The sequence below is a fragment of the Hyperolius riggenbachi genome, chromosome 1 (genome assembly GCF_040937935.1).
Source record: "Hyperolius riggenbachi isolate aHypRig1 chromosome 1, aHypRig1.pri, whole genome shotgun sequence".
NCBI lineage: Eukaryota > Metazoa > Chordata > Amphibia > Anura > Hyperoliidae > Hyperolius > Hyperolius riggenbachi.
Genome location: NC_090646.1, coordinates 90965853 through 90991668, shown reverse-complemented (window position 1 = coordinate 90991668; position 25816 = coordinate 90965853). Strand labels below are relative to the sequence as shown.

General features: G+C 45.6%; 2 protein-coding genes across 6 annotated transcripts in view; one reads left to right on the top strand and one right to left on the bottom strand.

Annotated features, from left to right (window-relative positions):
* Positions 1–19271, bottom strand: part of LOC137563743 (peroxisomal acyl-coenzyme A oxidase 3-like) — a 372185-nt gene extending 352914 nt beyond the window's left edge. For 3 of the 5 annotated variants that reach the window (XR_011030424.1, XM_068276637.1, XM_068276623.1), the window contains exons 1-4: positions 18508–18602; positions 7753–7918; positions 2696–2929; positions 2526–2600 (exon numbers count right to left, since the gene is read on the bottom strand). Coding sequence is in view for 4 of the 5 variants with exons in the window: in XM_068276637.1 (XP_068132738.1) it covers positions 2526–2600; positions 2696–2929; positions 7753–7918; positions 18508–18563 (531 nt within the window). In the remaining variant the exon portion in view is untranslated. Of the gene's footprint in view, positions 1–2525; positions 2601–2695; positions 2930–7752; positions 7919–18507; positions 18603–18667; positions 18836–18875 lie in introns of those variants that run through there. The other 2 variants (XM_068276653.1, XM_068276644.1) reach the window with 2 other exon arrangements.
* TRMT44 (tRNA methyltransferase 44 homolog) overlaps positions 18990–25816 on the top strand; it is a 72772-nt gene continuing 65945 nt past the window's right edge. Inside the window, exon 1 of the mRNA XM_068276668.1 lies at positions 18990–19492. Coding sequence (XP_068132769.1) covers positions 19162–19492 — 331 coding nt within the window. The 5' untranslated portion in view covers positions 18990–19161. The remainder of the gene's footprint in view (positions 19493–25816) is intronic.

Here is a 25816-nt window from a genome sequence, read left to right as displayed (position 1 = left end):
GTAAATGTTTGTGTTCAGTAACAGAACTCTTGCTTCTCAGCCTGCAGTTTTCCTCAGGGTGATGTACTGAGCAATTCTAACCAGTCTGCAGCACATTGCTTTTCAAAACAGAGAAGTTTAGGCCGCTTTTACACTTTATTTTCGTGTTGCGGTGCGATGCTCCCTCCGCATCCCACCTCAATGTAAAAAATAAAAACCTACAATCAAATGACCTTGCAGCAGAATGTGCCGACAGGGTTATATGCATAGCGCCATCCCCACATCTCAGTGACGTGCCCCCTACTGGGCAGGCAGTACATCACTGGGATTTCCATCAGCTCCCCCCATGTGCACCGCGCTCCTTAGTTACCTGCGCCGCCCATAGACTAGCATTACTCCAAGCACCGTGCATTAAAGAGAGTCTGAAGCCAATATAAAACCAGCTTTTTACCTTTTATTTATGTTAGGCATGTGTGCCCCTGTTAAAACACCGCTATCCCGCAGCAGAACTAAGGTTTTTTACCCCCCCAAATCCCCCGGGGCACACTGCGGGGAGCAAATAGAGGCGGAGATATGCGCTGATTGACGCACATGGAGGCAGAGCTGCAGCCGAAAGCTCTGCCTCCCTGGGCAGCAAAATCAACGACCAAGAAAGTCGTGGATTTTGCACAGGGCATTTGGGCGGTAAAAAATCCTCATTCTGCCACGGGATAGCGGCATTTTAACAGGGGCAAACATGCCTAACATAAATAAAAGGTAAAAAGCAGTTTTTTTAAGTGGCTTCAGAGTCTCTTTAAGCGGGATTGCGGCAGATTGGATACTTCTGGCACATTGTGACGCAACACTGCAAGTATGAATGGCCCCACTCGTTTGCATTGCGGTTGCGTCAGCCTCCTGTAAAACAAAGTAACGCACCGCGCACTTGCAATGCAAGTTTGAAAGGGGCCTAAATGTAAAAGGGTCCTGCATTGGGAAACCTAAATTATGCTGCACACTAAACGTCAGCACCCGAGCTAGTGAGCAGGGCCACAGGGAGGTTACTCACGCCATGTTTCACGGGACTCCGATGATCCTCTTTATAAGCTGGAAGGAGGAAGCGTCGCAGTCACATGAAGCGAGATGTGGACTGCGACCCTGTCCACTAGCCAGGGTGCTGAAGTGCAGTGTGCAGCATAGTTCCGGTTTCCAAATGCAGGATTCCAAATTTGAACCTTAACACTAGTGACATTTTACAACATAGCAGCACACCAGAAATAGATTTGTATAAAAGACTGCACACAGAATTCATAGGTCCAAGTCATACAATAGTGGGGATTAGCATACCTCCGTGTCCTTCAAAAAGGCAGAGTTCAGAAGTTAGGATAATCCTTACGACCTTTAAATTGGTACCGCCTCCTCACCACATAGAAAGGGGCCCTCCCCTTTGTCCTGGACCAGTGCTGGACAAACTTTAAGGGGCCTGGGCCGCATGCTGTGGACCCGGGAGCCGCATTATTTAAATTCCAGACCCCCTCCCCCCTGCAGATTTGCGAGCGAGTGGCAGGGGATTTGAAACTCCTTGATCGCTGATTACCGCTTTGCGTCTCCATGGCAGCAGGGCATCACATGACAGGACGTCTGGACGTGCCAGCGTATTACACGCTGGCAGCCAGGGTGTAATACACTGGCACATCACGTGACGCCTTGTTGCCATGGAGACACAATGTGGGAATCTGCAATCAAGGCGAGTTTCAAATCCCCCGCCACCCACTCGCAACTCTGCAGGGAGGGAGGGGGAGAGGAATCCAGCGCACCATATCTGGCCCGCGGGCCTTTGTTTGCCCAGTGCTATCCTAGTCCCTCTATTAGATGGGTCAACAGCGTATTAGAGTGATCTAGGCCGCCCCCTTATCCAGAACTCATTGTCCCTCTGTTCTCTTTTGTATGGTTTCTATGGGGTGAGGTGGTGGTATCAATTTAAAGGTCGTAAGGATTATCCTAGCTTTAGGACTCTGCTTGTTTGGAGGTGGCATCGAAGTACATTGATCCCAACTATTGTATTTACTGGACTTCTGACCTTTATGTGCCCAGCAGTCTTATAACATTGTGTTTGATTTGCTTTTATTTTCAAAACGCGACCCACCAGCTATTGTAAACATCTTAGGCCTCGTTCACGTCATACGCGCTGCGGTGTGCATTTAGGCAGCGTGTGTTGGACATCATACCCGCTGCCTAAATGTGCGTATGATGTGCAACACGCAAGAACGGTAGAAGTGCATAGATGCCACTTCTACTGTTCCCATCATATGCGCTGCGCAGCAGTACAATGCGCTGTCACACTGCGGCATGCATTTTTTGGTAATCGCAGCGCTGACACAATTACTGTAGTGAATAAGATGAGCAGCATAGCGGCGCAGATAGCGTGCGATCGTACGTGTTGCGTTCCAATCACACAGCCATCTGCGCTAAATGATGTGAACAAATCTGTAAATATTAGTTGTCAGCACAGTATTGTATTTCTTATTAAAAATACAAATTAACATTTTTTTTTCGATATTGTAACTTACCTCCATTTTCTTTGTTTGATTTAAAATTCTTTCATGCCTCTCAGATCCAGAACTTGCAACTGCACCAGCGAATACCTGAGATACCAAAAGCCACACAACAAGCAGGTGAGTGACACTTCTGACTGAGGTGAATCAGGACATTCTGCCTGTGGAAGCGCTAATCACTGTACCTGTGTGTCCAGGAAGTACTTGGCTGCGAGGGACCAGTCATACATGCCCAAGCAGTTTATCAGCACCCACATTTTCTGGGGATTTCCCGCCATTTCCTCAAATGTGAGGAAGTCATACTCAAATATCTTCTTGCACCGCAGGAAGGTCAGCTCCCTGTACTTCTCCAGAGGAAGCTCCACCCCAGGATGGCGGTAGAAAAGAGGATCGTTCTCGAATGTGGAAAAGATTTTGTTCTGGAGACACAAGACAATTAAGAATAATGGTAATGCTAGATTTGGAAAGTTTGTACAGAATATCAGATTAAATATCCTTATTTCTCAGACTTGGTTAAAGTGAGGTGGAATTAAACCTTTGTCGGATTTGTCAGATTGTGTCTGTGTCACAACTGATATAGCCCCCACTTCCTGTATGCTGCCAGCACAGGAAATCACTTCATCCAGAGTGTAGACTACAGCATGCATTTTTGATAAAACATGTAAGAAACTGTTTAAAGTGAACATAAAGCAAGAAAAACAAAAACAAAAAAAAGTTCAACTTACCTGAGGCTTCTACCAGCCCCCTGCAGCCACCCTGTGCCCATAAAGTTACTGCGCAATGCAGTGTTCTCCCCAGAATTTTTTTCCAGCCGGGATGGCATGAAATAGTAGCTGTGTGGCATGAAAAAGTAGCCTGGGTGGGGCGTAATGAGAGAATGCAGGACCGCGCCAACTCTGCTTATAGCAGAGGAGTTGAGCTGATGACAGCCGGGTGCTCACCAAAACTAGCCGGGTGGAGCACACGGCTAAAAGAGCCTGGGGAGAACACTGCGATGCTTCAGTCCCTCACAGCACCCCTCTTTCAGCCGGGCAACTTGGAGAGTTGACGGGCACTGTGCAAGCACAGCCCCAGCCATGTGCATCCTCAATCTCGCTCTCATGAATGGGAGCGTTCTGTGCAGGCGCAGTGGAGATTTTTCCATACTGCGTCTGCGCAGAGCACTCCCGTCCTGGGAGCGAAATTAGGAGGTGCGCGGACCAGTGCTTTAGGTTCCCTTTAAGCCTCATACATGCTCAACAAGAGTCATGTAAAACATTTGACAAATTAAAGATTTTTCTGTATTAGACAACAATTGTTAAAGAAAATTACCATATAGCCAAACGATGATGACGAGTGACCGATATCTGGCATTTTGCCTCATCTATCTGGCGGATCAGTTTAGACAACTGTTGGGCATTTATTGTGCAGTCGGCCACGAGTGTACAATGTTGTTTAAACAACATTGTTCAACAGAATGCACACATGTCAAATTAGATGGTAATTTGCAATACCGTTGTGCAGACAAGGTCGTTGGAAAGATGCGTGGTTTGTCTTTGTCGCCGGTAAAGTTTCTTTTGCAATGTTGTTTGTGGTGATTTTTGTTGAGAGTGTATATGGACCTTAAGGAGGGGTTCACACTTGCAGCATACGGGCACAACATGTCCCCGCACCCCACGTGCATTTGTGTCCATTACAACTAGTGCATTATTGCACAACAGCTAATGTTTCTAAGTGAGAATTGTGCACGGTGGTGAAAAAAATGTTGCATTTGGTAAATTTATTTCTCCCATGAAGAAATCACATTAAATGTGAACATCTTTTTTAAAGGGGAACTGAAGAGAGAGGTATATGGAGTCTGTCATGTTTATTTCCTTTTAAGCAATACCAGTTGCCTGGCAGCCCTGCTGATCCTCTGCCTCTAATACTATTAGCCATAGCCCCTGAACAAGCATGCAGCAGATCAGGTGTTTCAGTGGCTCAGACTTTAAAGTCAGATCTGACAAGACTAGCTGCATGCTTGTTTCTGGTTTTATTCAGATATTACTGCAGAGAAATAGACCAGCAGGGCTGCCAGGCAACTGGTATTGCTTAAAAAGGAAATAAACATGACAGCCTCCATATACCTCTCTCTTCAGTTCCCCTTTAACACCTGCTGTCACATTTCATGAGAAAAGATGTGATAAACGTGGCAATAGACTGTGCCATTTTAGCAAGCAATTTCCCAGGAATGTGATCTCCGGCCATGCATTCCCTGAGGCTGGTTTGGAACTTGGCCAGTGCATTTGTGGTGCAATACTTTACCCCATCACATAATTCATCACTCTTATGACCCTGCAGCAGAGTGCGCCAACAGGGTCATATGCATAGCGACTCCCACACAAGCCCAGTAACAAACTGCCTGCTGGATAGGAAGTACGCCATTGGGATTCCCAGGCTCCCCATCTTATTTGCGTTGTTCCGCACATGCGGTCCCCACTGCCTAATGTGTTTAAAATGTACGAGTCACCCATTGACCTACATTACTTCAGCCGCTGCTGCGTCACCACGGAAGTCCAACCATAACGTTCTGTTGAGTCTGTGAATCTAAGCACTTCTGGTGCAAGTGACAGAGTAAGTGTACTAGTGTGTACACTTTCATTGCTGTTGCGTTACCCTGCGTGCAGAAAGCATAACGCAAAGCAATAAAAACAGCCTACTGTAAAAGGGGCCTGAATGAAATCAGTAAGAAAATACTACATGCACGTGATTCCTGATTTCAGCAAATTGCGCTCGCTCCTGTGGGATCACAGCCACAGGCTTTCAGTAACAAAGAGATTTTGGAATTGCCGGTGATTCTCAGAAAGCATAAACCGCTACTGAAAGTGCTCTAGTTGGCCTCAAGCCTTAGCAAAGGCTTAATTTTCACTGCACACACCTTTAGAATTGGGAGATATGTATTTAATAAAATCTAAGTAAAAACTAAAGATAATTCCAGTATACTTGGTCTCTACGGAAAGCATAACGTATATCCAGAAACATCATTTTGATTATACAAAAGTGTAATGTATGGTTGGGGAAATATGGCTCATACTATACTGGGGGGGGGGGGGGGGGGGGGGGAGTTGTGCAATGGCAATACAGCTCTGCCTTGTGCTGCCCAAGTCTTCTCTCATTGCTCAAAGACGCTGGCGATACCCACCTCTTACCTGCGTGAATAAAAGATTTAATAGTCAGCTGTTTCTCCAAGACAGCACACTCCGTAAGACACTAAATCGCTGCGAATCTCTCACTGGTGAGTTGCTGCCTTGAATGGGGAACCATGCAGACCACAATGCACCATTTCTGCCTTTGGAGGAATTGAAGCACATGGGCTTAGCCAGACCTGCTACAGCCACCCCTGCAACAGCCTGTCACTAAGATAAATCACCAAGTGATGGGATACTTCATTTTTATACTATGTGCTCTTCTGCTTTACCCAATGAGCATGCTACTGCAAAAGTAGGAACTGGGCTCTTGTAGTTCCAGAAAAGCCAGCCAGCAAGAAACAACATAAGCCAGTTCCAAGCCACTGACTGTATGGGAATTACTCTGTCATTAACTATATGTGACTCAAACTAAATCTGTGATGCGTTATAAAACATACAAGTAGCAGTAGAGTGTTGTACCGGGTTACCCATCAGTAAAAGTAATGAGTTTTGAATCAGGATAATACCATTTATTGGCTAACTTTAAGAGACTCTGAAGTCTAATTTTTTACCTACTTTTCTTATATAATCCTGTTAAGCATTAATGCCCTAGTAGAATCGTCGCATCCCTGCAGCAGATGGCTGATTTATTAAAGAGAAAGCGACCTGCAAAATTCCACGACTTTGTAGGTCGCAGATTGTGCTACCCTGGAGAGGCAGAGCTTTGTGCTGTAGCTCTGCCTCTCCGCAATCAATCTCTGCGGATCTCCACCTCCTCCCCGCCCCTCTTAGTGAAAGAAGACAGAGGGATGGGGAGAGGCAGCGATCAGCAGAGACTGACTGCGGAGGAGTTAGAGCTACAGCGTAAAGCTCTGCCTCTTCTAGGAAGTAAAGCCCTGCGAGCCTGGGAGCAGGGTTGCGGAGTCGGTACAAAAATCTTCCGACTCCTCAGTTTATGAAACCACGACTCTGACTCCAACTCCGACTCCGGGTACCCAAAATGGCTCAGACGCCTCGACTCCGACTCCTTAATCTAATACTTAAAGAGACTCCGTAACAAAAATTGCATCCTGTTTTTTATCATCCTACAAGTTCAAAAAGCTATTCTAATGTGTTCTGGCTTACTGCAGCACTTTATACTATCACAGTCTCTGTAATAAATCAATGTATCTTTCCCCTGTTAGACTTGTCGGCCTGTGTCTGGAAGGCTGCCAAGTTCTTCAGTGTTGTGGTTCTGCTATGAACTCCCCCTTCCAGGCCCCTCTATGCACACTGCCTGTGTGTTATTTAGGATCAGAGCAGCTTCTCTCTTATCTTTTACAAGCTGGATAAATCGTCCTCTGAGCTGGCTGGGCTTTCACATACTGAAGAATTACAGACAAGGGCAAAGCTGTTTGCAGGAAGAAACAAGCAGCCTGAAACTTCAGTGCATGAGAACAGGGGGAAAGAAACACACAAATGATCTCTTGAGATTCAAAAGGAAGGGTGTATACAGCCTGCTTGTGTATGAATGTATTTTCTATGTGTGGACATACTGTACATCAACCTACTTCCTGTTTTGGTGGCCATTTTGTTTGTTTATAAACAAACTTTTTAAAACTGTTTTTAACCACTTTTAATGCGGCGAGGAGCGACAAAATTGTGTCAGAGGGTAATAGGAGATGTCCCCTAACGCACTGGTATGTTTACTTTTGTGCGATTTTAACAAAACAGATTCTCTTTAACAGGGCTGTGGATTTTGTACAAAAATAAACCGACTCCGACTCCTCAGTTTATGAAATCAATGACTCCATCTCCGACTCCGGGTGCCCAAAATTGCCCCGACTCCAACTCCGACTCCACAGCCCTGCCCGGGAGCTTTGCAGGGCTTACTCTCTGTAATAAATCATGTATCTGTCAAGGGGATGCGGCGATTCTACTAGGGCATTCATGCTGAAGAGGATTATATAAGAAAAGCAGCTAAAAAAGTGAGACTTCAGAGTCTCTTAAAAGAAAAAAGAATACGCTTTTGGCTAGCTTACTGTTTCTTTTAAGTAAGCCAATAAATTGATTCATCCAGATTCCAAAATGTTTTCTTATAAAACATAGTAACTCACCCTTAAAGCGATGACCTCTTCATCATCCAGAAACATCACCAAATCCTTCCAGTTGAAGGAGGCCTTCCTTCTGTATTCTGAGAGAGGTCCATGGGGCAAATCTGGCAACAAGTCATTCATGGCTGTAGTGGCACTGCAGGCTTTGGCGGAGATCATCACGGCTCTTCTGCAGAGTACAGCAAGATGTTACCAGAAGACCCAAGGAGACCTACTGTGCTGTTACAGACAACTAACACAAGCTTCCAAGTGAAAAAATCATGTTAAAGGAGACATTTGAGGCAAATATTAATTTTTTGAATTCATATGATGCATATACAAGAAAACTAAAGCAATCCTGAAGTGACCGAAAAAAAGAAACATTTAGATACTCACCTGAGAAGAGAAAAGGCTTTGGATCCCATAGAGCTTTCCCGCTCCTCTCTCCGTCCCACCGATGTCCCCCGTTCACAATTTGCACCTTTAGGACTCTTTAGAAGTTTTCCCGTGCTGATCACTCCCGCAGACGGGCACGTCCGTACTGTGCATGCGGGAGCCAGGACTGGTGTGTGCGCAGTAAGGATCCGCTCATCTTCAGGAGTCAGGGACCCAAGTATTTCCAAAGGCTGCCTGAGGAGAGGCGAAGTTAAATTCGACCTGTTGGTTGAATAATTTCACCAGGGTGACAGTAGCGGAATGAGGGAGCGGAGAGAGGAGCCGGAAGGGTGTATGGAATCCAGAGCTGTCCCTCGTCTTAGGTGAGTATCCAAGTCTTTTTTTTTCTCTAAAGTTCACTTCAGGTTCATTGATTTTTTTTTTTTCAGTAAAAAGACTATGTCAAAACAATCAATGGTTCTAGATATGCTATATGAACTGCAGAAATAATATAAACATTTTTGCTTTTCTACTTAGTCATTATTGGGCCCAGTTCTTCCAACACTCAAGGTTTTCTGTATTTTCAAGTGGTGGGAAGTTTTATTTGCACATAAAAGATCTCAGAAGCTCAATTCACTTTACTTTCAAATCCACACCATCACCTTTGGAATTTGCGTTGCAAGTGTGTGTTGCGTTACCCGGTTTTACTGCAGGGAAACGAAACAGCAATGCGAGGCAACGGGGCCTAGCACACTTACCATGTCACACTGCGCCGGAAGTGACCACAACTGGTGGAAGTAATGTAAGTCAATGGGTGACGCATAACTTGTAAAAAGGGCACATGCGAGGAACAACGGGAAAAGGCAAGGATCCCCTGGAATCCCAGTGACGTGCTTCTTACCCACCAGGGAGTACGTCACTGACCTGACGCGGCGGCGTTATGCATATGACCCTGTCGGCGTACTCTGCTGTAGGGTCATATGTAGTGTAGTATGACTATGCCTGATATAGTAAACTTCTGATATAGTGAACCACTTTTCCTGGGGCCTCGGAGTTTATTGTAAAGGGATTCTACTGTAGCAAGTATATCGCTGCACATAATAACCAGCTCAGCACATTAACAGTTCTGTCATCAGGCCTTGCCTCAGATAACACAAAGAAGCTCTCTGATACACTAACCCTTTAATAGATATATCCAATTCGTTCCCCGATAACATCATACTTACTATGACAGGGAAAGAGACTCCAGAGGTAAGGAAGAGTTTTTCAAATGAAGCAATTTCAAGTTATGCACAGGCTGAACACATTCAGGTTCTCTGCTGGAAGCACCACGCTGTACTGGATTACTCTTCAGCTGAATTTGCTGTCACTGATTATATTGATAAAACACAGCCTGGACTTTAGTACTTTATCACACTATGGTAAAGGTCCTTCCCCAGCTTGTCATACTGTACCTGGGGGCAATGTATACTCCTGCATAATCTTCAAAGGGCATCGTTAACACTCCAGTCTAAAAAATATTCAAGAGGACATCTGTAACAAGAGGAATATGGAGGCTGCCATATTTATTTGCTTTTAAGCATTACCAGTTGCCTGGCTTTCCTGCTGATCCTCTGCCTCTAATACATTTAGCCATAGACACTGAACAAGCATGCAGCAGATCAGGCGTTTCTGACATTATTGCCACATCTGACAAGATTAGCTGCATTCTTGTTTCTTGTGTTATTCAGACACTACTGCAGCCAAATAGATCAGCGGAGCTGCCAGGGAACTGGTATTGTTTAGAATGTAATAAATATGGCAGACTCCATATCCCTCTCACTTTAATAGCACTGTCTAGAAACAGATCTAAATACACAAGGAAGATATTGGATCGCTTACCATAGTTATCCATTGCAACTTCTGATAGTTTTAGGGCCCTTTTACACTATGGGGTTGCAGTAAGCTTTTTTTTTTTTTTTTACTGCAAGAGGCCTCTAAGTCAATGAAAGTCTATAGAGACTTTTATACTTAATGTGCTGTAACAGAAGTCCTTAAATCGCCGCTAGCCGTGCCACAAAGTCAGCCGTGCGTCACTGCATGATCTGTGCCTACCGCATGTATTATGCAATAATGCAAGTCTATGGCGATGCAGTAGGTGTAAACGATGAAACACTGTGTCCAGCAGGGAGTATGTCACTGAACGGGGGCGGGTCTATGCATATGACAGAGAGCTGTCTACCGCTATCCAACTGACAGAGAGCTGTCTACTGCTATCCAACTGACAGAGAGCTGTCTACCGCTATCCAACTGACAGAGAGCTGTCTACCGCTATCCAACTGACAGAGAGCTGTCTACCGCTATCCAACTGACAGAGAGCTGTCTACCGCTATCCAACTGACAGAGAGCTGTCTACCGCTATCCAACTGACAGAGAGCTGTCTACCGCTATCCAACTGACAGAGAGCTGTCTACCGCTATCCAACTGACAGAGAGCTGTCTACCGCTATCCAACTGACAGAGAGCTGTCTACCGCTATCCAACTGACAGAGAGCTGTCTACCGCTATCCAACTGACAGAGAGCTGTCTACCGCTATCCAACTGACAGAGAGCGGTCTACCGCTATCCAACTGACAGAGAGCGGTCTACCGCTATCCAACTGACAGAGAGCTGTCTACCGCTATCCAACTGACAGAGAGCTGTCTACCGCCATCCAACTGACAGAGAGCTGTCTACCGCCATCCAACTGACAGAGAGCTGTCTACCGCCATCCAACTGACAGAGAGCTGTCTACCGCTATCCAACTGACAGAGAGCTGTCTACCGCTATCCAACTGACAGAGAGCTGTCTACCGCTATCCAACTGACAGAGAGCTGTCTACCGCTATCCAACTGACAGAGAGCTGTCTACCGCTATCCAACTGACAGAGAGCTGTCTACCGCTATCCAACTGACAGAGAGCTGTCTACCGCTATCCAGCTGACAGAGAGCTGTCTACCGCTATCCAGCTGACAGAGAGCTGTCTACCGCTATCCAGCTGACAGAGAGCTGTCTACCGCTATCCAACTGACAGAGAGCTGTCTACCGCTATCCAATTGACAGAGAGCTTTCTACCGCTATCCAACTGACAGAGAGCTTTCTAATGCTGGCCAAATGACAGAGAGCTGTCTACTATCCAACTTACATAGCTGTGTACCATACAACTAACAGCGGTCTACTACTATGGGTGGAGTACCCGGCTAAAAGAGCAGTAGAGTCTTCAGTAGGGTCATATGAACTGCAGATTTGGGCGGAGCAGTGATCCTGTGACAGGCCCCCCTGCCGTGGGATCACCACACAAGTATAAAAGCAGCCTAAAGGGAACCAGACGTTAAGAAACTCACTTCAGGTTTGATACATACCTAAGTAGAGGGAAAGCTCTTGATACATTAAAACCTCCCCTGTCTTCGCTCCGTTCCATCGTACTTGCACCATCTCCGGTTTACATTATTTAACCTGCTAGGTCTTCAGTATTCCTCGAGTAGCTTTCAGAACTACTCATGTCCCCAGTAGATCCAAAGACAAACACATCTGTACTGCCTACGCACCAGCCTGGGATCCAGCATGCGTAATGCGGATACATCCATCTTCAGAACTACTCTTGGATACAAGTAGTTCTGAATACTGCCCAAGGAAGACGTGCCCAAAGCAGGAACAATAACTTTAACCGTGCTCGGCACAGGAACAACGGTGCGAGTGGAGGAACAGGAAGGCTCTATGGTATGTAGAGCGTCCTACTTAGGCAACTATGAAACCTTTTATCACGTTGCTTTCAGATGCATACACACAAACAGTATAATTACTGTCATCCACAAGGATTGGGACTTGACCCCTCAGGCATGACTTAGGGCAAAGTATTGTACCAGCAGGCCACTAACTACAGGCCAGCTAAGTGAAGTATGGAGACTAAGGAGGGGGAAAGCATAATGATGGCTCTACACATGACAGAGTGGCTCCCATCAGTTGGGGGTAATGAGGAGAACAATGTACTCAGCCAAGACAATTCAGCACTCTGGATCTCTTGGTGACGCATCAAGGCCTCTGTACACATGGTAGATTCTTATTAGAGATGACCCCATCTGGCCGCCTTGGCCAAGAATCTTCTAGCATGTGTAGGAGGCTTCAGCTAGCCATAGAAACACCAGATAGCTTAGTTACTAGAAATGGTTCTGAACTGATGCAAATGTCATGCTAATTTATTCAAGCTGATGCAGCTAGAAAACATCCCAATGAAATGTAGTAGTATCTTTACATATTCTTTGCCCTGAAAATTCCCTAAACCCCAATCCGATCACACGTGTCGGACATTACAGAACTTAAAGGAGCTGCTACTAACAACTTGGTGCCAGATATCACAGGACGCCTTCAGAGGCCTTGTGGACTCCATGGATCAGAGCTGGTTGGGCAGTACAAAGGGGGACTACACAGCACGAGGCAGATAGTTTTAATGTTTTGGTTGGTCAGAGTCTATAGATGAACAATCTGTGAATTCTGGAAATAAGTGAGGAATACATTTTTGCCCCTTTTTTCCCACATTTAGTGTAGACAGTGGCAGCTCAGTTATTAATAAGCTCTCCTCGCTGCTCTCACTATGCTGGACTTTCCTGCACCTGCAAGGGCATATTTATTAAAACCAGTGCAAAGAAAATTAGCACAAATGAGGAACAACAGATAGGCAGTGAGCAATGAAGAGTCCATGAGCTGAGTATCTGAGGACAAAAAAAATATTAATTGCTTGACAATCTGCAAACATCTACACTCGCCTAAAGGATTATTAGGAACACCTGTTCAATTTCTCATTAATGCAATTCTCTAAACAACCAATCACATGGCAGTTGCTTCAATGCATTTAGGGGTGTGGTCATTGTTAAGACAATCTCCTGAACTTCAAACTGAATGGGCTCTATTCTCAAAGACCAAACTTTTCCGCAAAATTTTACAGCTATATTTCCGCCAGCGGTAAACTCCGCATTTTTTCAGCATTCTCTAACATTTTCCGCATGTTTGCCGCATGCGGAAAAAAAGATGCGGAAACAGCCATTATTCATGCGGGAATCATGCGGTAAAAAGGTCGCATGAAAAAGTGTTTAATAAAAAAAGTTAAAGTCCAGCAAGCACAGCCCTTAAAGAGGAACTGTAACGACAAAACGGCCCCTGGGGGGTACTCACCTCGGGTGGGGGAAGCCTCAGGATCCTAATGAGGCTTCCCACGCCGTCCTGCGTCCCTCGGGGGTCTCGCTGTAGCCCTCCGTACAGCCGTGACGCAATATTTACCTTCCTGGCTCCTGCGCAGGCGCTCTGATGGCTGTCAGCGCCGAAGTAGGCGGAAATACCCGATCGCCGTCGGGTCTGCTGTCCTGCGCAGGCGCAAGTTTCCGGCGCCTGCGCAGTAGAGCGGACCCGACGGAGATCGGGTATTTCCGTCTATTTCCGTGCCGAAAGTCGCCACAGCGCCCCCGCTGGAGCCAGCAAAGGTAAATATTGAAGCTACAGTCGGCTCTGTCGCCGGCTGTTCGGAGGGCTGCAGCGAGACCCCCGTGGGACAGAGGACGGCGTGGGAAGCCTCATTAGGATCCGGAGGCTTCCCCCACCCGAGGTGAGTACCCCCCAGGGGAGGTTTTTGTTGTTACAGAGTCTCTTTAAGCCTCCAGACTTCATTAAAGTCAATGGGATGCGGAATATATCACCTACTACTTGTAGGTGATAAAAAAAAAAAAAAAAAAAAAAAAAAATCGGTAATTAACGACGAAATTATGCACCTGAACATTTTTGAGAATTGATCTTTTATTGCGGAAAATACAGACTTTTGCGGAAATTTTTCCGCATGAATCCCGCACTTTTACCACACTTTTTCCGCATGCGGAAAAAACATGCGGAACCTTTTGAGAATTTCAATGTGGCGGTGTTTTGGTTGGTAACTTACCGCATGCACTTTACCGCATGCGGGAAGTCTTTGAGAATAGAGCCCATTCTCCTGAACTTCAAACTGAATGTCAAAATAGAAAAGAAAGGTGATTTAAGCAATTTTGAGCATGGCATGGTTGTTAGTGCCAGATGGGCCGGTCTGAGTATTTAACAATCTGCTCAGTTACTGGGATTTTCACACACAACCATTTCTAGGGTTTACAAAGAATGGTGTGGAAAGGGAAAAACATCCAGTATGCGGAAGTCCTGTGGGCGAAAATGCCTTGTTATGCTAGAGGTCAGAGGAGAATGGGCCGACTGATTCAAGCTGATAGAAGAGCAACGTTGACTGAAATAACCAACTTGTTACAACCGAGGTATGCAGCAAAGCATTTGTGAAGCCACAACATGCACAACCTTGAGGCGGATGGGGTACAACAGCAAAAGACCCCACCGGTTACCACTAATCTCCACTACAAATAGGTAAAAGAGGCTACAATTTGCCTGATCTGATGAGTCTCAATCAAGTCAGAATTTGGCGTAAACAGAATGAGAACATGGATCCATCATGCTTTGTTACCACTGTGCAGGCTAGTGGTGATGGTCTAATGGTGTGGGGGTTGTTTTCTTGGCACACTTTAGGCCCCTTATTGCCAATTGGGCATCGTTTAAATACTATGGGCTACCTGAGCATTGTTTTTGACTATGTCCATCTCTTCATGACCACCATGTACCCATCCTCTGATGGCTACTTCCAGCCGGATAATGCATCATGTCACAAAGCTCAATTTCAAATTGGTTTCTTGAACATGAAAATGAGTTCTCTGTACTAAAATGGCCCCCACAGGCACCAGATCTCAACCCAATAGAGCATCTTCGTGCCCTGGATGTTCATCCCACAAATCTCCATCAACTGCAAGATGTTATCCTATCAATATGGGCCAACATTTCTAATGAATGCTTTCAGTACCTAGTCGAATCAATGCCACGTAGAATTAAGGCAGTTCTGAAGGTGAAAGGGGGTCAAACGCCGTATTAGTATGGTGTTCCTAATAATCCTTTAGGTGAGTGTCAGTGTTCTCCCCAGAATTTTTTTCCAGCCGGGTGGCATGAAAAAGTAGCCGGGTGGGTTGCAAACAGGGGAAAGCAGGGCCGGCAACTCTGCTTACAGCATAGGACATCCCTGTACCTCCTATCACGTCCTCTGCAACCCCTATTATGGCCCATGCATTCCTGCACCCCCTATCACATCACATTCATCCCTGCACCCCCTATCACGTCCCATGCATTACTGCACTCCCTATCACCATGCGTCCCTTCACCCCCATTACTCTCACCTAATACTTTACTGCAGCTCCACCTATCTCCCAATAGACAACTCAAACAATACTATTACCTTATAACATAGGTTATTGCACTCTCAGACACATTTCATACAATACTGTACCACTATCACACATTCCACATATTACTGCACTTCAGTATGCCCCCTTACATCACCCGCCACACTCCACATGATTGCACCGACCTACAGCTTATTAGTGATCACATCCCATCACCCTACATTACAGCACATACATTGCAGCATTACTACAACCATTCTATTTATAAATACACAACCATTCTATGATTCTTACACCCTGCAGTATAGGGTACCCCTCTGCCCTGATCCAGTATGCTTGCACTTTAACACTGCTTCCTCCCCTTAACCATACCTCCCAACTTTTTGAGATGAGGAAGAGGGACACTTAAGCCATGCCCCTGCCACACCCCTATCACAACCCTATTCATGCATACCATAAAGATTTCATAAGAAAAATACGTTGTTTTATAATTCAAACCACCCTTGTCCTTTTTATCCTGGTTCATTTTCCTTCATGTTCCTCATGTTTCATAGTAACATTTTACCATTTTAACATTATCAATTTAAAGGATGGGAATAAAATTTACAGTCAAACACATTTTTAGTCGAGATAGATAGATATATTTACATAGAAAGAGGGACAAATGAGGAGAGAGGGACAAATGAGGAGAGAGGGACGGGGACAGGGCTCCCAAAGAGGAACAGGTGGGAGCTATGCCTTAACATTTCCCAATGTCACCCCCTCCCCCTGCTCACCCCATTGGCAGCCGCGAGGATGAGCTGAATGGCCTCCTTGAAGTAGTAGCGCTTGTCCACAGCACCCTGTCCTGCCGCTCTGCTGGAACACTGTGACCCACTTCCTCAGCCCGCTGATGCCCGGCTTCTGATTGCAGTACGGCTTTACGCTGAGTATCTTCACAGCCATGATCGGCTGCGAGGAGTATACACGTGCTGCAGGCAGCCCAGGGGAGCCACTGGCCAGGCCACTGTACGGACGGGAGGGTGGGTGTACTGAAGGGGACCGGAGGATGTGCTCCCTAGTTCCGGTTGCGCTTCCTGCCTGTAGAGTTCTGTCCGATCTTCAGATCGCTGCCGCAGGGATATGGGAGAGAAGTGATGTGCAGTAATGCGCTATATGATGCAGCGCAGCCGGAACTAGGGAGCACATCCTCCGGTCCCCTCCAGTACTCTCACCCACCCTCCCGTCCGTACAGTGGCCTGGCCAGTGGCTCCCCTGGGCTGCCTGCAGCACGTGTATACTCCTCGCAGCCGATCATGGCTGTGAAGATACTCAGCGTAAAGCCGTACTGCAATCAGAAGCCAGGCATCAGCGGGCTGAGGAAGTGGGTCACAACGTTCCAGCAGAGCGGCAGGACAGGGTGCTGTGGACAAGCGCTACTACTTCAAGGAGGCTGCCGCTGCTCTTAAGATATGACAACTCTACAGGCGCCAGGAGAGCAGCGCAGCCGGAACTAGGGATTGCAATTCAGAGGGAGACCCGCTCTATGCGAGCAGACGGCAGCGCACATAAGCATGTGATGCAGGCGGGCCTTGGAGCACCCGGGCGGGGTTTCAAAACAGCCGGGCGGCCCGCCCACTTAATAGGTCCTGGGGAGAACACTGAGTGTATATCACTGAGACCATGTGTTGGCATGAGTACTTGCAGCTCCATAATTATGTCAACAGCCCTAAATACATAACATATCTCACAAAAACTCAAGCCACAGGCCAATGTGTCTACCAAGAATACATGCTTTTAATGATATAAATCAGTGATAGATCAAATTCCCCTATAGAAAATACAGATGATAATGAAAGAGATTCAAACACCAAATATACATGTGGATTAAAAACATCTGGCAGATAGCTTCATAAGCCAGCGTGTAATGATAAACAAGTTCAGCAACATCAAAATATATAGGACATTTGAGTGATACTTTTCTGGCCAGAGATAAATGCATTCACTCAATCCATTTGAACATGTATACATACACTAAAGTGCGTTGGGGGCCCCCTTAAATTTCGTACATACCATGAAGGAGTTTAGCTCACCAGGCTCCAGCAGTCACATATGGTTTCAGGCTTTCAATGCATAGTAGCCAATACCTGATTGCCAGTCCAAACTAGTCAAATGTAATGGGGAAACCCCACCCAGCCTTGTGCCACTTCTATCCTCATGTGGCTCTCCGGGAGAATTTGGGCTGTATCCTTCATCCACCTGTAAACACCCGCCAATCAGTGCAGCAACAAGGACACAGTTCCCACCAGCAGTTACAGCAGCCAGGCAAGCAAACAGCGCCAGTGATATGCACGTGGCTGGCTGAGGCTCTGCCCACCTACGCGTTTAAACAGCCCACCAGTTCTTCATGGAGGTATCTGAGTCAGGTAAAAAGGTGGCCGGAGTTTTGGGTGCCACAATAGGCTGTAATGTGAATTACGGCTTTGGCTACAGTGGCGCTCAGTCAGTAATTTGGGCGCCAACAAAAGACAAAGCCTAAATTATGATAAACACAGGGTAATTTAGCCGCCAGCAATAGCTGGAAGTTGACTTGTGTCTTACTCCCAACTCAATGCGGCCTGGAGGGGGAATGGTAATGAACGCCGACCGGGACTTTTGCAGGAGCAGGATGGGCTGGTTTTTTGGGGGGGCTTTCCCCGCACCCAAATTTCCTGACACCTTAATTACATGTATACCTGAGTATCTGCTCAACTTTTACACCAATTTTCCCTGCACTGACTTTGCCACACAATCAATGATTAATGTTTTGGTCCCTTAGAACATCCTAGTGGTTCTGGGTCACCATAGGCTCTGTGGGTACTTTATAAGAATACCTGTTTTTGTTGAAGGACACCTGAAACAAGAGAGAGAGGGAGGTTGCCATATTTATTTACTGATCTTTCTGGCATCAATAGTGTTTGAATCACACACCTGAAACAAGCATGCAGCAAATCTAGTCAAAGACTGGCACACTCATTCAGAGTTTATGGCTAAAAGTATTAGAAGCAAAGGATCAGCCACTGAATAGGTGCTGGATTACTGAACAGGAAGAGCCAGTACACTATCCAGCCATATGGCAGCCTCCATATTTATCTCACTTGATGTGTCCTTTTACAAACTAACCTGTGTGCACAAGACACTGCAAACAAAATGTGCACAGGACTCAGGGTCACATGCATCCAATGGCATTCCAGCTAAGAGGTGCCTCCTGATTGGCTGGTGCCTGGTGTACACCACTATGCATTCACTGCACCACTTCGCTTTTATGCTGCAAAATGCTCACCTGCGTTCTTTCTCTCAAACTGCGGCTATGTCCCGTGCCACTGATAGGCACAGTCAGGTAGAGGCAGCAGGGCACATGACTCCAGAACGCCCCCGGGGAAGCCATTCCCACCATCTTTGCTGTGGGAACTTTTCCAGCAACAAAACTTAAATTTCTTTGATAGTAATACATTATTGTTAAGACGTGCAATATAACCAAAGCAAAATACCTCCACAAATTGAAATTCCGAATTGTTTTGTGGCTAGTACAGGTGGCCGCATCGGCCAGCGTCTAATCACCATGGATACCGCAGCATATATTGACATCTTCAGCGAGATGACGTATGATGTCCTTCGCCTACGCCTATGTGCACGCCAGCCATTATGTTGTAGACCAATCTCTAATCTCTAGGTTTGATTGCAGGGAACATGTCCTCTGTGGTGGAGACAGCGTGGTGGTCCCGTCCTCTGCTGACGCGTCATCACTAGGCGCCGCGATGTGCAGGTGGTAGGAAGATGCCAGTGCTGGGCACGGTGTGTGTGAGGGAGCCAGGCGGGGCTGTGCTGCCGGAGGGGTTCTGGGGGGCGCTGGCCGTGTGGCTGGAGAAGCCGCAGGTGCTGAATAAGAGGCTGTGCGGCTCCCGTATAGAGGGTGAGGGGGCTGGGCGGGAACTGCTCCCCCTGCTGGTCGGGCTGCGCTGCCCCGGTGGAGACGAGGAGCTGCTGGAGTGCATAAGAGCCAATCAGGAGGGAGGAGAAGACTGTGACATCCTACTGAGGAGCCTTATCCCCAAAGCCAACCCCCATTACACTTCCACCGAGCCCCGGAGAGAGCTTATCATCAGAGGTCAGCAAGCACTGCTCTTCTCCCTGACTCCTGTGTCAACTGCAATTCTATTTTACATGTTTACTTTTTATCTACAAGTTACTGGAATAAATTAAACTTTGCACAGGGCTAATCAGAGTCTGGAGCTTAGTGAGTTAAGTTGTCATTTACTGAGAGTGTACCTAAGACAAAAAAGGACAAGAGGTTTTTACTTTTCTGGTGCTTCTTCTAGACCTCTGTCCAGGGAAGCTCACTGGATGCTCTGATTACTCTTTGGTGATTACTCGTGATTCTAATGAGGTTTAATTGGCGCAAGTGTGCAGCAGGGATAAAATGGGTTATTTACCCACAATTCCACTGTCCATCCTACGTTCCAAAGAGCTTGCACGTGTCCTATTGGTCTCGTTGCAAGCCTGTGAGGCTTGCAATGCAACCAATTGGATGCATGTAAGCTCTTTGGAACGCAGGGCGGACGGCGGAATTATGGGTAAATAACCCCTTGTATCCCCGCCGCACACCCGCGCCAATTAAACCTCATTTGAATTATGAGTAATTACTCGTGTGAGCATCCCTGCCTCTGTCTTCTGTCAGTTCTCACAGTGTCCTTTTGGTCCGATTTGTTTTGCCACTGTCAGATCCAGGATTGGTAAGATCCTGGACTGGCTCATTCGCAGACTACTGCTGCATGTGTGGCCCTGGCTGCGTGCCTCCTTAATTCCACTCCTGAAGCTGGGAGCAATCTGCGCATGCACAATTAGTATAGCCTTGTAAATGCGAATGCCCAGGGTGTTCCGGGCCATGGGAGCACAATCAAGGCTGTGCATGGGCTGTACCCCTTAGGTCACAGACATCAATTTGGTGCAGCAGCACAATGGATCGGGACGACACCGCAGGAGCTGACAGACTACAGGGGGCTGGAAAAGACTCCTGGCAAGTAAGAATCTTGTCACCTCCATCTCAGGTGTACTTTAATGAAATATATTTATGATGAAGAATCAGAGAAAAATGATGTGCAATTTGTGAGATGCAGTAGAATCTCATTATAGTAAACCTCTGGATATAGTAAACTCTGTCCCCAGACGCTAGAATACTTTTAGTTTGTAGAGGGGTTTGTATTCTACACAGTGACTGCAAGGTGCCCTGATACTGTGGCTAGAAAACAAGCCCAAATCATCAGGCCTAATGTGGCGATGTGCCTGAAAAGTGGCTTGATTTGTTTGTGCTGATATCCTGTTATTTTTTTTTCCCAGACTTGGCTCACTGCATTATAGCCAGACTTCTCCACTTTGATCTCATCAAAGGTCGTTGTTTAAAGGGGAACTGAAGTAAGAGATATACGGAGGCTGCCATATTTATTTCCTTTTAATCAATACCAGTTGCCTGGCAGCCCTGCTGGTCTATTTCTCTGCAGTAGTATCTGAATAACACCAGAAACAAGCATGCAGCTAGTCTTGTCAGATCTGACTTTAAAGTCTGAAACACCTGATCTGCTGCATGCTTGTTCAGGGGCTATGGCTAAGAGTATTAGAGGCAGAGGATCAGCAGGGCTGCTAGGCAACTGGTATTGCTTAAAAGGAAATAAACATGGCAGCCTCCATATACCTCTCTCTTCAGTTCCCCTTTAAGAGGTCTTGTGGTTCATTCAAATGCAACTTTGCAAGCCTAAGTCATGGTGCCATATTCTTTTTAGAGACTTTCTTCAGTCTAGACCAGGATTGCCTACAGATTTTCGGCTCACGAGATACTTCAAAAACTGCAAACAATACAAGAAAAAGACCACCAAGAACCGCACCAAACTGATAAGGCCAAAATATAAATCACATCTTTATTTGAAAAGTTACATAAAACACTTAAAATCAAACATATCTGGAGGTAGGGCACATATATAATCACAATCTCAAAGAGGGAATAAAGTGTCACCTATTGACTAAATATGGCCTATACAGGCCACTGTAGTTAGGTGACTCACAGCTTGCTCGTGTTGCATAGCAACGCTACGTAGCTGGAGCCGCATTGTGGCCACGCTGCGGACGTGTCCCCGCCCCTACTCCGCCCCTCTCCTTGATTGCTGGACAATTTACTACTTAATGGAGCCGAGCAGGGTGTTATATTACATTACTACATAATAATTGGTTCTAAGTCATTTCCAAGCATTTACTATTGCTATTAATATTAGTATTTAGCTAAAATACTGATTTGGTGGTGTTTCAATAAGATTTATTATTTTCTAAAACTCTAAATGTATTATTCATGGTTAAGTATATAAAGCCCGAGTACCCCCTGGAACCATCAGAAGTACCCCCTGGGGAACGCGTACCACATGTTGAGAACCTAGGATTTAGACCACCAGTGGAAGGGCAGGATATTTTCACATCTTCTCATTATAAAATGTCGAAAGAATTGTGCATGTTGTGTTGCAATACCATCACAACTGTAGTAAAAGTCGCACAACAGGTATAATGTATGGGTACTATAAATGTTGGATGGCTATGTTCATCTCACAGGCCATTTTACCCTTACTGCCAAGAGCCATTTTCCCCTTCAGCACTCCTCCCATTCATTTGGCTATAATTTTATCATTGCGTCTCACACCCTGAATGATCTATATCTTAGGTTATTTTTTGCCACGAATTGGGCGATACTTGTTTTCAGTGATTGCTTTATTTTCTATGTATTTTACAGGAAAAAACAAGAAAGCAGATGAAGAAATACACTATTTCTCTAATTTCATCCCATATTGCGATAGTTTTATAAATAATACTACTATAAATAAAACCCACACATTTTAGTTGCCAGTTAGTCCCGGCTATCACAAAATTTAAATTATGTTCCTAGTATAATGTATGGTGACAATATATTATTTGGAAATAAAGCTGTATTTTTTTTTCTTCATCCGGTCAATAACTACAAGCCCTTTTTTACTAAAATAACAATAATATACCCTCATGACATACATATTAAAATAAGTCCCTAAGGCAAATATATAGATTTTTTTTTTTTTTTTTAGACAAGTGTTAGGTAACCGGGGAGGGGGGTTGGAATGTATTCATTTTATGAATTGTTAATTAAAAATGTATGCCTACTGTAATTTAACTTTTTCGCCACAAGATGGCGCTACAAAAACTATCCTGGCTTACCAGGAAGTGTTTAATTTATTTTTTTGTACACTTTAGTTATTAGGAATAGACATGGCCCCTGATCGGGGTCATGTCCTTTCATCCCAGGCGCTGCAACCATCTTGTTTCCCTTCGTCAATCACTGCCACGTAAATGCCATAAGGAAAGAGCGGGGTCGCACACGCATACGTGTACACCTGCCACAGGAACAATACGCATTCAGACAGACTAGCATGGCTCCTATCCGGACTATAATAATTGTCCAGATAGGATTAAGTGGTTAAAGGCTACATGAGAGGAAAATAAAAAATGCTGATCTACTAACCTGGAGCTTCTTCCAGCCACTCAAAACGAACCTGAAATATGTTTTAAAAAAAAGTTCTGCCAGCCCCCTGCAGCCTCCGGTCTCCCGCTGCGGCTAACTTTTTTTATCGCCGACTTCCAAGTCGATGGCCACTGCACCTGCTCAGTTTATGCGAGAAAACCTTGTACTGTGCCTGCGCAGGACACTTCCGGCGAGGGGGGTAAGGACGCATGCGGCCAGGGCCGCGCAGGTGCAGTGGCCATTGACTTGTGATCCCGAAAGTTCGCCCCGGCAGGGGACTGGAGGATTGTTCAGAGACAACGCATGGGGCTGGTAGAAGCCCCAAGTAAGTGAAACCATTATTCAGGTTTCCTTTAAAGGGATCCTGAGATGAGAGGGATATGGAGGCTGCCATATTTATTTCCTTTTAAACAATACCAGTTCTCTGGCTGTCCTGCTGATCTTCTGCCTACTTTTAGCCATAGACCCTGAATAAGCATATGCAGATCAGGTACTCTGACTCAGCTGACTCAGGACTTACTGGATTAGCCATATGATTGTTCCAGGGTTTTGACTCAGACACTACATATGTCAGAAGATCAACATGACTGCCAGGCAACTGGCATTTTTAACAAGGAAATAAATATGGCAGCCTCCATATCACTCCCACCTCAGGTTTTCTTTAAAGTCTCTGTGTCCCTCGTCACAGCTCCACTGGCAGCCACTCTTCTGCGGTTCCCTCCGTAGCGGCAGTCGACCCGGTCAGGTCGGCTTAGGGCTGCGAGCGCGTGCTGGGAACGTTATGCATAGGCACTCTCATACACTCAAGCCGCCAACCTGAACCTAAATAGGTCAGCATTTTTTTAATCTTTTTCTCATGTATCCTTTAAGGGATACCTGGACTGACATGACATGAGATAAACATGCACAGTGTCATTCCCTCACTGTTCATTTTTTTTTTCTTTTTCTCACTGAAAGGGCTAAACATTCAGAGATGTAAACAATAGTTTTCTCAAGTCGGGATCTAGTCCTAACACAGGGTAACCCTCACTGATAACTGACTGTAGCCCTAAAACCCTTGATGTTTTATTGCACACTTATTAGGATCCCCAACATGTGTATACAGAGTACCCAGCTAAACTCATGGTGACCCAGAACCACTACAAAATTGCAAGAGGTATTTGCAATAATTTAGCAACATGCTAATCCGTGGTAACAGACATCAGCGCCATTTAAGCCTCATCCACATTGAGTGTGTTCAGAAACATGTAAAAAATGCATTGAGTTGGTGCACGGTTTAGCGCGCGTTTCAGTGCATTTCGATTTTTTTTTTTTTTTTTTTTTAAGCAGACCCATGCGTTTACATGCGCATAAACAAGTTTTTGGGTTTTTTTTTTTGTTTTTTTTTCATAATGTTTTGCTTATTGTAGCAGTAGCTTTGTTTTCATTAGAATTTTTTTTTCCAATTAGGAGTAAAAACCGCATTCGCTTCTATGCGCTAAAAAAGTGCACCCATTCACTTACATTGATGTGCGCTTCACAGCTCAATGCACAGAAATGCATGCAACACCACGTTTATGTAACTCAGCTCAGTGCAGCACATAGATGTGAACCAGGCACATGCAATCACATGGGAAAATCAATACCTAGCCGAACGCACAAGCCAATTGGCTCTATTCACAAAACTTCTCATAAATGACTTATTTATTACCCAATTGATAAATAGCCTTTCAGCACATTTACAAGCAAAATAATCACTCAAAGTACGTTGTTCCTGATTAATTTCATTTCAATATTACTTTTCTTACCTTAATTATATATTTTTGCTCTTTGGGAGCTTAAAAATGTAACATAGATAAGGTGAAAACAGGAAATCAGGTAAAAAAGCTTTGTGAATAATGCACAATGCGCTGTGAAAAGCGCACAGAAACGGCCCTGATGTGAACGAGGCCTAAAGGACATCTGAAGAAAAAAAATGTTTTTATACAAAGCTCTGTAGAGGGAAAGGCCTGGATACCATAAGCCTCCCTGGTCTTCGCTCTGTCCATTTCTTCCTGTACCATTCCCGATCAAAGCCATTAGACCTGCTAGGTTAAAAAGCTCTTTGGCACTACTCTCATGTTCCTGATTACTTCCAAAGACAAGCGTACTGCGCACGTACGAGTCCATATTCTTCGGAAGTACTTGAGGACCGGGTACAGTATGTCTACTGTAACGGGCATAGTGTAGTTACAATTCGCCTTCCGCGATCCTCCGCAGCCTCTTTCTTCTTTCTGTTCCCGACATCTGTCACGTTGGTAACATCGCCACCTGTGATGACATGCGGTCACGTCATTACTGGGGGCGCGTTTACCAACGCGATGGACGCCTGGGACAGGAAGAAGATAGAGGCTGCAGGGGATTGTGGAAGGTGAGTTGTAACTAAGCTATGCCCGCTCCCCCTGCTGCTGCACCCACCCCCCTGCCGCTCAATCCGTCTCCGCGGTTCGCATGCCCATAGAAACAAGCCAGTGCACAGAACGCTCTGGGCTACAGCAGTACATTTTAAGGAGTGCAGTTGGCAGTCTTTTGGAGAAGGCAGGAACACAACGAAGGGGACAATTAAGATTCCGAGGGAGCTTATAGACTGCAGGAGGCTGGAAGAAGATCCAGGTAAGAAAAGCCTGGTACCCACTTTTCATTATAATTGTCCAATTACTGATCAGGTTTACCACCTCTGTATAGTATGAGGGTTTACCTATACAATATGCTTATAGTATTCAATATCTGTTGACCCTCATACTACATGGAGGTAGTAAAATTGTTCAGTGATTGACCAATCAAAATTAAGTGTGTACTAGGCTTACGTTTTCCTCTGTCTCTGTTTTTCTTTAAAGAGGGATTGTCAGCCACAAAATCAAGTTCCATTTACCCACTGCACTGTGT